This window comes from Aristolochia californica, unplaced genomic scaffold, assembly GCF_029961685.1.
Source record: "Aristolochia californica isolate CCGP_79_NKW_82.1479 unplaced genomic scaffold, dmAriCali1.0.hap1 SCAF_16, whole genome shotgun sequence".
NCBI lineage: Eukaryota > Viridiplantae > Streptophyta > Magnoliopsida > Piperales > Aristolochiaceae > Aristolochia > Aristolochia californica.
In genome coordinates this window covers 17905798-17921579 of record NW_027181837.1, presented here as the reverse complement: position 1 = coordinate 17921579, position 15782 = coordinate 17905798, and the positions used below count along the sequence as shown (strand labels likewise).

The following is a 15782-nucleotide window of genomic DNA, read 5'->3' as shown; positions in this document are numbered from 1 at the left end:
TAGAACAAAACTAGAAAATAAATTTGTGGTTACACCCGTCTAATCAACTATGGTCGATCGAACATTGTTAGCAAGGAGTTAATGAAGGTCAACCATTTGACTATACCATGTCTATACGACATGATAGAGAAAAGACTCGAGTTGTACTTGTATGCCTAGACGACCGACGAGCAAGACACAAATGCGTGAAAAGAAAAAGAGGCATTGCAAAATAACGACTAACACTCGACCCTCCGACCATGTTAACAAGTTAGAACGGAAGATGGAATAAAAAAAAAAGTCTAACCAACTAGACAAACCTCAACTAAACGAGATGAAAGAAAAAAAATTCAATAAATGCTCGTTTAGCCCATTGACCAAATGTCTAAAGAAAAGAGCTAGAAGCAACTTACAATGTCGGGCGACCAAAACCTAGTCGACCAAATGGCTCTTTTGAAGACAAAAATGTGGAAATGCTTCTTATATCAAATGAGATAACATAGATCATTGTAAACTATATGTGATATACATTGTGTTTGGCCGCTCAAATAATGAATTTAGAATATTTTTCCAAGGATTTTGATGTCAATTTGAATGATATTCACAAAATGACATTATTGTTTTATGGAAAAACAACTCTTTAAATAGATTTTTTTTAATGTTTGTGTAGTTTTTACGGTATTCACTTAATACCCATAGGTTGTTACAATAAAATAGAAGTTTCTACATCCTCCTTCGTGCTATGTGAGTTTGGAATCAATTCAGAAGACCCAATACATCTTAAGAGTACTTGGTGTTTTTTTCTCATTGAACTATATTGTGTTTAACTTGAAATCGATTTATTTGAGTTTCGTGTTGATATGGTTGTGACTCTATTGCATTAGACATCATATTTAAGCCACTCTACAACCTTTCTAAACTCAAATTCTTGAGTTTCAAATCTCATTGGGTTTTTATTTTGAAATCATTCAGTTGAGATTAATTTGAGTTGCTATAGTATCACCTAGGATTTGGTGTACTTTCAATGTGCTTGGATATTGTAATATCAGCCTAGATTAGAGGTTTTGAGTTTAATTGAAAAGATAGTGATTCTTGTATTTTTTTTTTATTTTTTTTTTTGTAAATCAATCTAAAATTGAATAAGCTGATTGGTAGTTGTTGTTGAAAATCTCTTTTAAGGGTCTAGGTGTTTGAACCTAGTTGTTGTCGACCAAAAGTCTCAAGTATATGGCTATGTTTTAATTTGGACCCTTTGTGGTTTGCTATTACAGATATCGTTTGGTTGTTATTAATAGATTGTTTAATTCTAAAGTGGATTGTTCTTGGGAGTGGATTAACAATCTTAAATACAATTGTGAACTACTATAAAAAATTTGGTGTAATTTTGATTGATTTATTTACTTGTTGATTAATTTAAGTGGATTGCTTTTTAATTAGTTTAAAGTTTGTACTAGCTACAAAAATTTGTCACCCTCTCCCCTTTCTTCATGCTCTTGATTTATCTTTGTTGGACCAATTTAGTTTTATGAGAGAAAGTATACTTTGATTTGCCTAATCTTAGGTGGAATATTAAATATCCACTAAGATGGCTAGTTCAAGCTACTACCAAGCCTTTGCTATTTGTATGTCTCCTCAACTTCTTTTATGGAAACAATTACACACACTAAAAGTATAAGATGAAAAACTTCTTGCTATGCTACAATTTTTACTTATTGGAACTGACTACTCAAGGACCTTACATCTCTAAGAACAAGGATGGAGAAAAAAAAGTGGAGAAGGAAACCAATGTAAACATTGATGAGGACAAGAAAAAGGTGTCACTAAACCATATGGTGTTGAACATGTTTTTTTGTTGATTTCAAAGAAGAAATATGGAGGATAGAAGAGAATAAAGGAGAAGAAACGTGATATGAACCTGCCTAACTCCACCCCAAAAGCTAGCTCAAGAGGGGAGATTTACATACCCATATAAATAACACCCAAGATCACCCTTGCTAACCGATGTGGGACTAACCAGGACTCATCATATCCGACCCCTTTAAACTGCATATCCTTGTGTAGAGAACCGGCGTATGGGCTCATCGACCAACCCACCCGACCAGTCAAGGTACGACTCTGATACCAGATGATATGAACCTGCCTAACTCTGCCCCAAAAGCTAGCTCAATATGGGAGGTTTACAAACCTATATAAATAACACCCAAGACCACCCTTGCTAACCGATGTGGGACTAACCGGGACTCATCATACCTGACCCCTTTAAACTGCAAGTTCTCGTGCAGGGAACCGACGTATGGGCCCATTGACCAGCTCACCTGACTAGTCAAGGTATGACTCTGATACCAAATGATATGAATCTACCTAACTCCGCCCCAAAAGCTAACTCAAGAGGGAAGGATTACAAACCCATATAAATAACACCCAAGACCACCCTTGCTAACCGATGTGGGACTAATTGGGACTCATCATGCCCGACTCCTTTAAAATGCACGTCCTTGTGCAAGGAACCGGCGTATGGGTCCATCGACCAGCCAGTTAAAGTATGACTCTGATGCCAGATGATATGAACCTACCTAACTCCGGCCCAAAAGCTAGCTCAAGAGGGGAGTTTTACAAACCCATATAAATAACACCCAAGACCACCCTTGCTAACTGATGTGGGACTAATCGGAACTCATCAAAACGTGAGAGAGAAAAGAGAGGACAAAGAGAGGCACATTAGTATTAATTTGAAAAAATAATGCGAGATAAATGTCTTGCTTTCTGACATCATGTTCTTTATAATGAATTACAATTTGAATCCTACTAAAAATAAACTTTCCTAATTACTTCCTATAATATCTCACTAAATCCAATCACAATAAGTTGTAATAAGGAAACTAAAACTAAGAGAATTAGGAGGAAATATTCCACCCACACGTGCTCCTTGTGGAGTCTTTTTCTCCTCTTGTTCTCTAACTTTATTTCAACTATGAGACCTTCGTTGCATGGGACTCGCCTTATTTTACTTGGTAATGACTTCTTCAACACTTCCCCTCAAGTTGGAGCTTGTAAGTTCAACTTGCAAAAATTCTTAGTCTTCAATTTTATGTGGGTGCAAAAGAAATTTCATAAAAAACCTTCTTAAACCTTCTTTTGGTTCTCCAAGAAAAATTTCTTCTTGTTATCTTGTTCTCTCTCTTACTTAGATATTCTATTCATATAAAATTTGATTACTACAATATGTGAAACTCTTCATTGTAGATTACTTCTTACTTGTAGTTCTTTTACTTCTCCCCCTCAAACTAGGGATAATTCTTTTCTTTGTCAAGAGCCCTAACATGCACAAAATTAATGTGAGAGAAGACAAATTACCCTTAATCCAACAACAAAACTCCAAACACTAGTTAGAAAAAGGTTGCTCAAATTTAAAGGCGGACTAACCCAGTTTTAGGGTAATAAAAAAGGCTACTCACTTTATAAAGGTAGCTCAAGAACACTACTTGGGTAAAAAATTAAAGAATTGATTTTAAATTGTTATTGAGTGCACTCCCATTCTTTGCAAGTTGTGGGTCTATAGTCATTGCTCTGAAGTAATTTTTTTAATAATGACAAATTGAAGAAATATTTGAGGAACCAAGGGCATGAATAAAAGATAGCAGTACTTACATTTCCTCTGGAAGAAGACACACAATGCAACACTCATACTTTTGAATAAGAAAGAAGCACTTAGTAGACCAATAAATGAATGAAAGTGAATAGACTTGACTCAAGCAGGAGATAGATAATTTTTCAAACAACCTCCATGACTTTCCATGATTGAGTAATAGCTTAAACAAAGATATGTTACTCTCAGGTTGATCGATCATCCTTGGAATGGTTGATCAATCAATGACCCTTAACTTTGAAAATTTTAATTGAAGGCTTTGATTCACTTTGAATTAGGGACAACCACTAGATTTTTTACACTTTTATAAGCTCTTTAGAATGGACTCACATAAATAGATTCCAAAAATAATCTCCAAAAGGAAAGTTTTGAGGTGTGTTGATTTTCAGGACTCCATAGATTACATCTTGGGTAAAGAAGAGAAGGAATAAGAAGAGAGAAGAGTGCTCACATTAGGGAGAAAAGAGGAGAAAGATTAGGGTTATGGACTTAGTCCAAACCCTCCAAACGCTCCCCCTTTAAGCTCTATTTATAGATGCTAAAAGTACCAATATACCTATACACTTACCCTAATAAGAGTGAAGAAGAGACAAAAAACAAACATAAATTAATTACATCAATGACACTCCAACATATTCATATCTTCCAATACTCTCCCTCAAGTTGGGAGGTAATGGTAGTAATCCTAGTTTAAAACAAATAACATAGATATAGTAATAATCTTCTTCATCAATGTGTCCCAAGGATAAGTACGAAACTGGACACAAATATAAGGCGAAACTAACCTCAAATGATTTTGAATAATTATACTGATAGTAATCACTAAAGTGGGTAATATTTATCATTCACAAGACGGCAATAAAAAACCCTAATCAAGAGTCAAATAAAGGAATCATCCAAGTTCCGGATTTTGGACTCTTGGAGGTAAGAAGGATACAATGAACAATCGCTCGTTTTGTTCTGAGTAGATTCCATGCACTTTCCACGAGGTTACAATAATTTCTTCTTTGTTTTTGTTACTATGCCGCTTGAGTCTCCAGGTAGTTCTCCTTTGTTTTAGTTTGTTTTCTGTTATGATCTCATTGATTTGAATGCTCCTTAATGTTTAACAATGGCTGGCCACAGACTTGATGCTCTATAGAAAGGCATGTCAGGTGGAATCCAGCATTAAGGGTGGCAGCAATTTTTGCTGTTAATGACTCTCCTCCGTAGGGAGGATTTAGAAGTCTCAAAACGCCATAGCCCCTTTGTCAAGAAAGCTTCATTCAAAAGCTTAGCTTGGACCCTTTATAGCCATTACCCATCTCTTCTACTTTTGCAAACTTCTTCCCCTTTAACCAGTGGTAGAGAAGCTTTCTGAGGAACCCCACCTCTAGGCTGTTGGCAATCCAGGAAGGGCAGGTAATAAGTGATAAAAAATAGTTCACGACACCTGCCAAGGAAGTCTTTATCAAGACCGCTCTGCCTGTTAGTGAGAGGACGCGGCCTTTCTATGATGCCAACCTCTTCTCAAACCTCTCCATTACCGTTCCAAAAGGCTATACATCAACTTCTCTCAGTATTTCTTCTCCCCTATGGTCATCCAAGTCCTCTTTGATGATAGCAGGGAAGAAGAAATACGGAGTGAAGAGCTTGATGCCTTAGCAGATTCAAAGGTACTGACAGATCTCGAAAGACAAGCTGGATCTTATCACAGGTCTAACGTTCCCTAAAGCACTACCCTTTTTTGTTAATAAGTTTCAGCCAATGGGATGGAGGGGCCATCCATGGGAGAGCTTTGAGGTGAGCTGTCTTCGTAGTTCTTTGATAAGCTTGCAGTGACAACAAATGAAAGAAATGGGCTTTGAGAAAAAAAAAAAAAAAAAGAGAAGAGAAAAAAGTAGAGAGAAAGGTGAAACAAGAGTGCGTTTGAAAGGCACTTTCAGGGCTGAAATCGAGCCCTTGTTTCCCTCATATATCACTTAAGCTATAGACTTTGTAAAGTTATAAAAATTCCCCTCACAACTTAAATCCTCATAACTCTTAGAATACTATTCAGAATTCTATCAAATTTGAAACTAATACTCCTAACATGATACCTATACTGCTGTTACCTTACAAGGTACATACCATAGTGAAAAGACCATAATACCCTTACATAGATCTTAACACTCTCCCTCAAACTAGAGTGCATATGTCAAGCAGTCTTAGCTTGTTATAGAAAATCCAAAATTCCTTCTTGCCCAAGGCTTTGATGATATATCACAAACTTGATTAGCAAATCGAACATACGGAGTGACCACTGCTCCACTCATTATTTCATATCAAATGAAGTGACGGTCTACTTCAACATGTTTGGTATGTTCATGAAATACAGGGTTGCTAGCAATAAAAATCATTGCTTGATTGCCGCAGTGATTGTAGCCTCTTTGTTCAGGAAATTTAACTCTCGTGGCATGGATCTAACCCACATAAACTCACTAACCATATGACTCATTGCTCTTTATGCAACTTATGCATTGAGGCGTGCTACTACATTTTGTGTTTTATTCTTTCAGTTAACTAAGTTACCACCAACAATAACACAATGGCCAGTACTAGACTTTTTGTCTAGTTTTGATCCCACATAATCTACATATGAATATGCTTCAATCTTCAAGTGACCTTGAGGTTTATATAGCAGAACTTTTCCTGGTGCCCCCTTTAGGTATCGTAATATTCTATGAGTTGCTTGTAAATGACACTTCATAAATTGGTTGATCGTGCTTACAAAAAATGATATATCTAGACATGCAAAAGTAGCATAAATAAGCTTACTAGCCAACCTTCTCTACATGGTCTATCCTTGAGTTCCACACTATCATTTTCATGGAGATTATGATTTACTTTTTTAGGCCTCTTTGCGGGATTTTCACCTATTAAGTGATATTCTTGCAACACATATATCAAGTATTTCTTTTGCATCAAAACAATTCATGTTTTACTTCTGGCTAACTCAATCCCCAAAAAGTATTTCATTGATCCTCACCACTTCATCCCTTGTTTATCATTCCTAATGAATATTATATCGTCCACATTGACAAGTAGTACCACATTACCAGTATATCTCTTTACTTCTTCAACTTTATACTTCACTGTATATACTCAATGACAACCCACAATTGCAGCACAAGGGGGCAATCATTGACATCCATGTTCCTCAATCAACTAGGAGCATTCATCTTTGCGTCCATAGCTTGTTTCCATATAGGAAATAACAATGATTCCAACATTGAGGAAGGAAAAGTACACGTAGATAATGATAGAGTAAACCCTTTAAAAGACCCTTACAATGAATCAAATGAAAAAATTGAAAAATAGGATATCAAAGTATAGGTACGAACACCTTATAAACAAAAACAAAGTGGTATAAGTCATTTTCTTCAGGATCTTCAGACTGAAAGGATGGTAGCTCAGGTGGCTAAGAGAGAGCCTTTCGTGGTGTCTTAGTATATTTTTTTTACTGGTAAACTTTTAATGGTTTGGATGCCTCAACCAATGTCACATGATTAGGAGCAACAAGAACCGAGAGAAGTGGAGGAATAGGCTAGAGAACATACCATGAGTAATATGGAGTGTCCACAAAATTTGTAACATCACCAGATACAAAAGTTTTCTTAGTAGATGGACAATAATATTTGAACCCCTTTTTGTGTACGAGCGGCCCAAGAAAACACACTTAATGGCTTTCCGTGAAAGTTTATCAACCTTAGAATGAAACACATTGCACAAAGCACATGCATAAAAAAAAAAAACAAGGACACATAGGAAACAATTTAATTTTAGATTTTAAAATGTGGAGTGGAATTTTTCCTCCTAGTACTGGGTATCCATCATGTTTATAAGAAAACAAACAATGATAATTGCATTACCCCAATTAGACTTGGGAAAATGCATATGAAACAATATAATGCATGCAACTTTAAGCAAATGACCTTTTTTTTTATTTTTGCAACTCTATTTTGTTGTGGAATATACTTATATGAAGATAGATGAATGATAATGGGGGAGTGACAATAACAAGTAATTCATGAACTCAAGTCCATTATCTATACACATAATACAAAAAGAAGCACCATACTGGGTTTTTATTTTGTTGTAAAATGTCAAAAATACATTGAAAACTTCACATTTCTCCCATATGAGATACACCCAAGTAGACCTACTAAAGTCATCAATAAATGACATAAAATACTTGTAACAAAAAGTACTAGTAACAAGACATGATCTTCATAGATTTGAATAATTATTTCAAAGAGACTACTACTAGATATTTGATTGAAAGGAAAGATGCTCATTGGTGCTTCTATAGTTGATAGGAGTCGCAATGAAACTGAGATCTAGATGGCAAGGTGGGAAATAACTGAGATATCTTTGCAAGAGAAGAATGTCCTAGCAGAAGATACCACTGGAAGAGTATACAATCTACATGAAGTTCTAAAAAGGTATGTTGTCGTGAACGCTCTAAGTGATAAAGTCCATCTCTCTCACACCTTGAACCAATCGTCCTCTTCTCTCAGAGGTCCTGAAAACACATTGAGTAAGATAAAAGCTCATTGAACAATTTTTAAAAATTGTAATTTTTGAGTTACAGATAGAAGATTCATTGGAAATTCAGGAACTAATGAAATTGTGGCTAATGGCAATGAGGAAGTAAGTTGGATGGAGCCTACTCCACTAATAGAAGAGGAGCCATATTCAAATGCAACTTGTTTACATGGTGAAGGTTGACTCAAATATAAAAATAATGAGGATATACTTGACATGTGTGATGACTTTGAACTCACGTGTAAAATAGACTCACTTGAACTTTCCCAAGTGGCTTTAGGTAACAAGTTAGTTGGAGGTAAGGAGGCAAAGGAGGAAGTCAATTGTGCCATCCTTTGGTGTAACTATTGCATCTCATCTAGAGCACCATATACAATATCTTTCACACGAGTAGTGGAAGTCTCACAAGTCTCAATAAACTACAACTCACCCATGTTGGTTTACTGAATTTATCCCAACATTTATTTGAAATGTGGTTGGTACATCTACAATGTGCGGACCTTCTACAACTTCTTTCTTCACCTGTGCCTCTATTATGACCTGAACTATCTTGGCCTCGTCCTCATCCTCTATTGCCCCCACCTTGTCTATAGGTGGTATCTGAATGATTAGGTGCATGTTGATTATTGAGGGCAGCAATCTCAACATTTGAATTTTCTTTACTACTCAGTGAGACCACAACAAATTTGACATACATGACCCCATTGAAAGTATTGAGAAATTAAGGTACATCATTTGAGGCATGTAATTTGTGCTTGAATTTCATCATATTTAGATCCCAAACAATTTAAAAACTTGGCAACATAAATCTGTCCTTATTGATTCCAAAGTTCTTTTCCATCAATGGTAAAAGGACCATATATACTAATAACTTTTTTTCACCCCTTTTTAGACTAATTTTTTTTTACATATAACTCATAAATTCTTGACATGTTTCTTTTTTTACATACATTAATTCAAGGGAAGTTCAAATTTCCTTGGGGGGTGGGGGGGTTAGTCCACAATGAAGTGGAATGAATTACGTTGAAGTGAGATTACACCATTTCATTCGCTCAGGCAAAAATCGGGGAAAGCTGATTCATACCTATTTTGTGAATCAACCGATTGAAGCGCGCATTGCTCTTTCCCTTCTCCCCCCGCAATCCTTCAACAATTTTTTTTTTCTCCTCCCTCTTCCCCCACCCCCGTTGGCCTTCCTCCCTCTCGGCCTCCCCCTCCTCTCCCTCTCAACCTCCGTCGTAGAGCACGGGAGGTCGAACCTCTATTGTAGACCCTCCTGGCTTCTCTTCTCTCACGGCCTCCCTCTCTTCCCCCCCCCCCTTCCCCGCGTCGGCCTTCCTCCCTGTCCTCTCCCTCTCGATCTCCGTCGTAGAGCACGGGAGACCGAGCCTCTTGGCCTCCCACTTCTCTTCTCTCTCGGCCTCCCTATTTTCTGTCGCCTCCGTCGTCGTTGCCCACCTCTGAGGAAGATGAGTGCTCTAAGGAAAACAATGTTTAATTTTTCCTAAGTTAGGAAAAATTAAACCATCGTCATAATTGGTTTAATTATCCAATTAAGTAAACCATTAGTTTTTCATTTTGTTAATATATTATTAATTAATAATATGTAAAATATATATTATGTTATTGATAAATTAATATATTTATTTATTTATTATGTATTTTTTATTTTTATTAAAATAGTGAGTTTTAATGTTAAACTATATCTTATGTTATTACAAAATAATTTGTTTATTTATTATATTCACTTATGTTATTTTAAATTTTTTTATTTATTTTAAATAATTTATTCTAGTCACATGTGATTATTGTTTTAATTTATAATAAACTATAATCATTAAGTAATATAATATAATTTTTTATTAATTAAAATATTAATATATTCTAATACTACACGTTAAATTACTTATAAGTGTAGTAACCATGTTTATTTTGGTTAATTATTTATTTAGGTATATATTCTATTTAAGTATATTATATAAGGTTATACATTCTTTTCTTTATATCATACTTTTCATTTGGGGGCACTAACACTGGAATCTGTTTTCTAGTGTACTTGAACTCGTCTATATTAACACCCAAAGATGAGTTGAAGTTGAATCAATTCATTTAAGTTTAATTCAATTATTTACTTTAATTCAAGTTTTTTGTGGACTAACCTCGCCTTAGTTGTTTTAGAGTCGTGATCTAACTTTTGAGTCTGTAGCCAAATCATTTCTTTGTTATCTTCTATTTCCCAGTAATCAATTACAGGAATAGGAGGATAACTTCTTAGGTATTTGGTTTTTCTCTTTGACTTTAGCTATGTACGAATTGATTTTGACTAACGAGGTAACTCTGGTTGTTCAATTTTTTTAGTAGTAATCACATTTTAATTCTTCACCAGATTCGATCATTGTGAAAAACCAACAATTAGATCAAACAAATACAAAGCTCCCAAAATCAAAACATTTATTCTTTTTTTTTTTAAGTCTCGAACGAGATAAAACTACGTAGAAGATGTTACACAACCATTCTACAGTCTTTGTATTTCTGACTGAATCCGATGTTTGAGAATGATAAACCCTTCTCGAATGGTTTTGTATTAAATTCATGGCCGCCTTAAAAAAATTCTTTTTCAAAGCAGGCATGAGCTTTCTCTAGAAACTGTAACCTCAGTCTTCCTTTTTGGCTTTTTTTTCTGGAAATAAATTGTTTCGACTTTTCAGAAAGCTGTTACCCTTTTTCTTTTTCATTTTTTTTTTTTAACCCTGACAGTAGAAATGAAGAATCAACCCCTCACTGGCCCATTGTCATCGGCTGGGTGCATCATGCATGGATTGTTCAGCCGCACAGCTTCTTCCTTTCGTCAAGTCACGAGTCTGGTGTCAAATAGTATTTTCCCGTGAGTAGCAGCAGAGGGTTTTCTCCTTCCTCTCCCGTCCCTCCCCTTTATCGTTTACTGATTGAATTCGTATCTACTCTCTGCTACACTTGATTGCTGTCCGTGTAGACCGGAGCCACCTTAAGGACTTCCGGCGTAGCCGTCTGAACAGAGATGACACTGGGTCTCATCAATGCCAATCCGGTCGTTCACGCAAAGAAGGAAAGGATTGCTAGAGTGGAAGATTCACATGCCGATGATGCCGTTGATCCCCTTGAAATCTATGGTATCTTCTGCTACTTCACTTCTTTCCAAATTCAACGGTTTCTTTGCCCCGAGACCGGATCTGAGCCTGCTGATAAAGGGGCATATTCCCACCTGGGACTTCCTACCACTTTCTCCTTTGACGGATAAATTTATTTTTAAGGAACAATTTTTAAACGACTAAATCGAATTTTTCTTCCTCTTGGGGAGACTACCTATTTTCTATATGATTTAGGTAGAGATATTACGAAATGTTGTGATGTCCTTGAAATCGATGCGTTTTTTTTTTTTCTATATACTCTAGCTAATAGGACACAAGTTCAAAGTTTTTGTGTCGAAAATTTTCATTTTGCTTAGAAAAGCTTGAGATGGCACACGCTTGATTTTTAGTTTCAGTCTTTCTCTGGTGCTTCAACAAAGTTGTGGTTTCTCAGTAGTTTCATCTTTTGGTTTGAAATGCTCAAGGTGCATCAACCTTCTTTTCGTTTTTTATGCTATGTTGCTACAATCAAGAGGAAATTAAGGTTGCCAGCTTTTTCGTTCTTTTCCTTGTTTCGGCTAATTTCTGTCCCAGTTTCGGTATTTACTGTGTGTGGATGCTCCTACTTCAAGCTCTCACTTTGCAAGCGAATATTTAACTTGGCAGATTCTGTGAGGGACATCAGAGATCCTGAGCATCCTTACTCATTGGAACAGTTGAGCGTGCTATCTGAGGAATCAATTACCGTTGATGAGAAGCTTGGAAGGATACTGTGAGTTTTGTCACCCAGCATCACTGAGCTAGTTCTTACATTTGAGTGAGGGATTTTCCAACTCTCTGGTGCCAATCTCTAAAAGACCTAAAGGTTCATAATGAACTGTAACCTGTGAAGAGCATCTGATGACAGTGCACCAAAAGTTGAAAATCCATTTACACTATTGATAGATCATGATTGGCCTTGAATGCCACTACTGTTTAATGGGTATCAAAATTGCATGAAAGTTTTGATGTTCTTTTATACTTTTTCAAAAAAAAGAAAGTTTTGATGTTCTTTTGTAATTTTGTTTTTCTCTTTCCGTTTCCCATATTCTTGTAATTTTTTAATTTTGTTTTTTATTTAATAAAAATATCCACCATTAAAACAAAAAAAAGAAACATTGCATATCTTAGGAATTTTATTTGAGTATTAATATCTGCTTCATCTTATCCTTTATAGACCTCCATCTCATTCTTAAGTTCTTGTATATGTTGCATTGAAGTGATGTCTTAAGAGATATTAGAGAGGTGTTGAGGTGTGTTCTTGCATTACTTGAGACACTTTCATTTATTGCACGTCAATTGAAGCCCAATTAATATAAAAGACAAGGCGTGAGAATATTCAAGGTACAATTCTCATTGTCAACTGAGCCTTGTCACTATGATACGGGTATACAGGATGCAGATGACTTCCCAAAACATTTCAGTCATAAAAACAGCTTTTTTTTTGTTTCTGGAAAGGTGATGACATTGCTTAAACAGCTTAAAAATCCGCAAGAAGGTTCTTTCTCTTTACTTTTACACTTAACTTTGCCCCATGCTGAACAACTGTATATCACAGTGTATCTTTGTTGTCTCATTCTCACTGCAAGTGTACTTCACCGTAGTTTATTGGATCATTGGCCACTGCAAGTTCCTGCAAGTGACATTAACATCCCTCACACTTTTTTTTTTTAATATGCCACTAATTATCTATCCGGATTGTAGTATTACCTTCACACCAACGGTTCAGCATTGTAGCATGGCAACAGTCATTGGCCTGTGTTTGCGTGTTAAGTTGATGCGTTGTTTCCCTCCACATTACAAGGTGAGTGGATGCATTTAGTCTTATCTTTATCAGGATCAGGGATTGCCCAAGGACATCTAAAATTTTGGGAAGTATCCTGGCTTTAATTTCTAGTACACGTTTATATGTGGAATTCTATTCTGATTCGGATATGATGTTTTGTCATTAATCAATTATCTTTTGTTCTATCTGTAAACAGTGTCTTGTTAAGCTCTGGCAGTTTCAGTTTCATTTAGAGTTTTGTCAGTTATTCAGGCTACATATCTAGCATCTCAAACACATTTTTTTACCTGTGATGATTGAACACAATTTTACATTTTTAACCATTTCCATGCATAAATATGTGTATGTGTATGTTCTAGTTACTAAATTTGGAGGACCCATTGTCTCACCACAAAGGAATGGTGGAACTCTTGTGCAAAGTTTGAATTATTTCTCAACGCTTGGTGTTTGTTTTTGTCGTATCTGATGTGCGAGGCTGCTGATCTTGGCTGATCTATATCTTTAGCTCAAGAAATTTAGTAAAAATTCAAACAATACAGTCTAATAGTGTTTCCTAACTGCTGAACATTTTGGCAGCTAGGTCACATTAATTCATTCCTAGTATAATAAGTGGTCAACTTAAGTGGGTATTCATGGTGTACTATTAGGGGGCATCTGTAGTTAAGCTTATCATCTGAGGTTTTTCATATTGTGTCTTTATGAAAGATATCTTTTTTCTACTGATTTTGTTCTTTCCTTCCACCTGTTTCATACTGTGGGATGTATTTACTGTTTTATGGGATCAATTCTTAGTGCCTTTTCACCCACTTGGCTGTCATATGGGCATGATTTAGTAAGTTTTTTTTGTGTACTTCTCTTGAGTCTCTGTAAGCATTCTAGCCTCCAACTCTGAGATGCTCTATCGGCATGCTTTTTGTTAGAAAGCCTGCTTGATTTTGATAACTTAAATTTTCTTATCTTTCAAATTTCTTTCATACCACATTTGTTACTCATTTTGGATGTTTTTGCTTAGTTCTGTTTCCTAAGTGAGCAAGTGAAAAGTGGGGAAGTGGTAGGATTTCTACTGGGTGGTTTTGTGTTCTAGTCTCACAAGGGTATGGGTCATATGAGTGTGTCTAGTGTGAGGTCTTGGGTTCAAGTATTACTCAATATAGAATATTATCTTTGTGTGTATGTGTGTGTGTGTGTGTTTGTCCACGCATTGCACATCCAATAGGATTTCCCTCTCTATCTCACATTTGGATAAGGCAACTCTTCATTCCTATGGAGGGATTAGAATGTTTCTTGCCTCCATGATTATCATCGTAGACACTTCAATTTTCTTGAAGCAGCATGGCTTCTCAATTATTTTCTCTTGAGGTGCACTGCCTTTTGTTGAGTGAAGAGGTTTTATAAACAAGGATATTGAAGGCATTCTCTGCTTGTCGTAGACATGATAGCGGGGATTATCGACTCTGATATCTACAAAATCTGGAGGAAGCTGCATGAGAGTCTTTATGTTATGGGAATCTCCAAAAAATTGTACTAACGTTGTCTTATTGGTCACATGCCATCCATTTTGATGAAGATGAGAACTATTTCCCTATGCCTAAGCAATCAACTAACGTGTTTCCCCTTTTGCTCTGGGAAGTATCCTATTATGAGTAAGGACAAAAATGAGATGACATGTTCAAAGAGTTATCCCTGTTATCCTCTGATTAGATGATTGTATATGAGTAATTAAATCATTATTGATTCCCTTGTTAAAAATATTGTTGGCTCATCTGTTTTGTCCTTCCTCATCTTGGAGTAGCTTTGCTTCTTTTATCAAGCCTTAGTCAGCTAATACTGTGCAGGTTGACGTCTGTGTATCTCCAGGATCTCATGCAAATGAAGAATCAGGTGTTGTGCCAGAAACATTTCAATCTGTTACATGCTCTATTTAGTATTGTTGTGATTTGGTTTATTAGCTTTTCTTTTACATGGTCATTATGCATCATATGCTTGCAGTGAATAAACAATTGAACGACAAAGAAAGGGTTGCTGCTGCCTTGGAGAATCCCAACCTTCGCCAACTTGTGGATGAGTGTCTGTATTCGAATGAACTGTAGGGAGTTTTGGTGTTCTTCCCTCCTTAAATTCTCTCCTTGTACAGTAGTTGATGCTTCGTCGAGATGTTTATGCTAACTGATCTTAAATGTTTCGTGTCTGTATGTAACGATAGACCATCTATAAGCGTGCATCGACAATGCCGCCAAGTGCATGAGCCTGAGTGTTGTTTGTTTGTACTTGGTATTCGCCCTCATCCTTCTCGATGACCCGAAGGAGACGCATTAGGACGAGGACGAAAGAAGCCAATCGGCGAAATCGACCAGTTCCAGCATGTGCATGGGCAGTGGACTCGATTCATCTTTCCTTTATCTGTTCCTATGTCGGGTATCCATCCACTACCTCGTGAACGTAAATTTGTACGAGTCTAGACAGAGGATAAGATCCCCGTGCCCCAACCCCCACTACTAAATTGAAATCCAGAAACCAGATCATCGTTCTTATTCTACCCAGTGTTGTTGAAACAAAATTTCTTCCACGCAAACACAGGAATGCAACCTTTCCTTCTTTCTATCCACGTTTTCCGATTCTGTAAAAGCAACTGCTACGAGCTCAGCAAAAACAGATAAAA

The 15782-nt window shown here is 36.3% G+C and overlaps 1 protein-coding gene across 1 annotated transcript; it reads left to right on the top strand.

Moving 5' to 3' along the window:
- Window positions 1-11018: 11018 nt before the first annotated feature.
- LOC137953176 (protein AE7-like 1) lies at window positions 11019-15390 on the top strand. The gene is made up of 5 exons (XM_068800434.1): window positions 11019-11340; window positions 11965-12070; window positions 13042-13141; window positions 14959-15004; window positions 15113-15390. Exons 1-5 carry the CDS (start codon window positions 11229-11231, stop codon window positions 15211-15213), a joined length of 465 nt encoding a protein of 154 aa, XP_068656535.1. The 5' UTR covers window positions 11019-11228; the 3' UTR covers window positions 15214-15390.
- Window positions 15391-15782: the final 392 nt, after the last annotated feature.

Excerpts from the sequence above, each read along its gene's own strand:
- LOC137953176 (XM_068800434.1), top strand. The coding sequence starts at position 11,229 with ATGACACTGGGTCTCATCAATGCCAATCCGGTCGTTCACGCAAAGAAG. Across the intron at positions 11,341-11,964 it reads TGATCCCCTTGAAATCTATG|ATTCTGTGAGGGACATCAGA; the intron begins GTATCTTCTGCT and ends TTAACTTGGCAG. Across the intron at positions 15,005-15,112 it reads TCATGCAAATGAAGAATCAG|TGAATAAACAATTGAACGAC; the intron begins GTGTTGTGCCAG and ends ATATGCTTGCAG.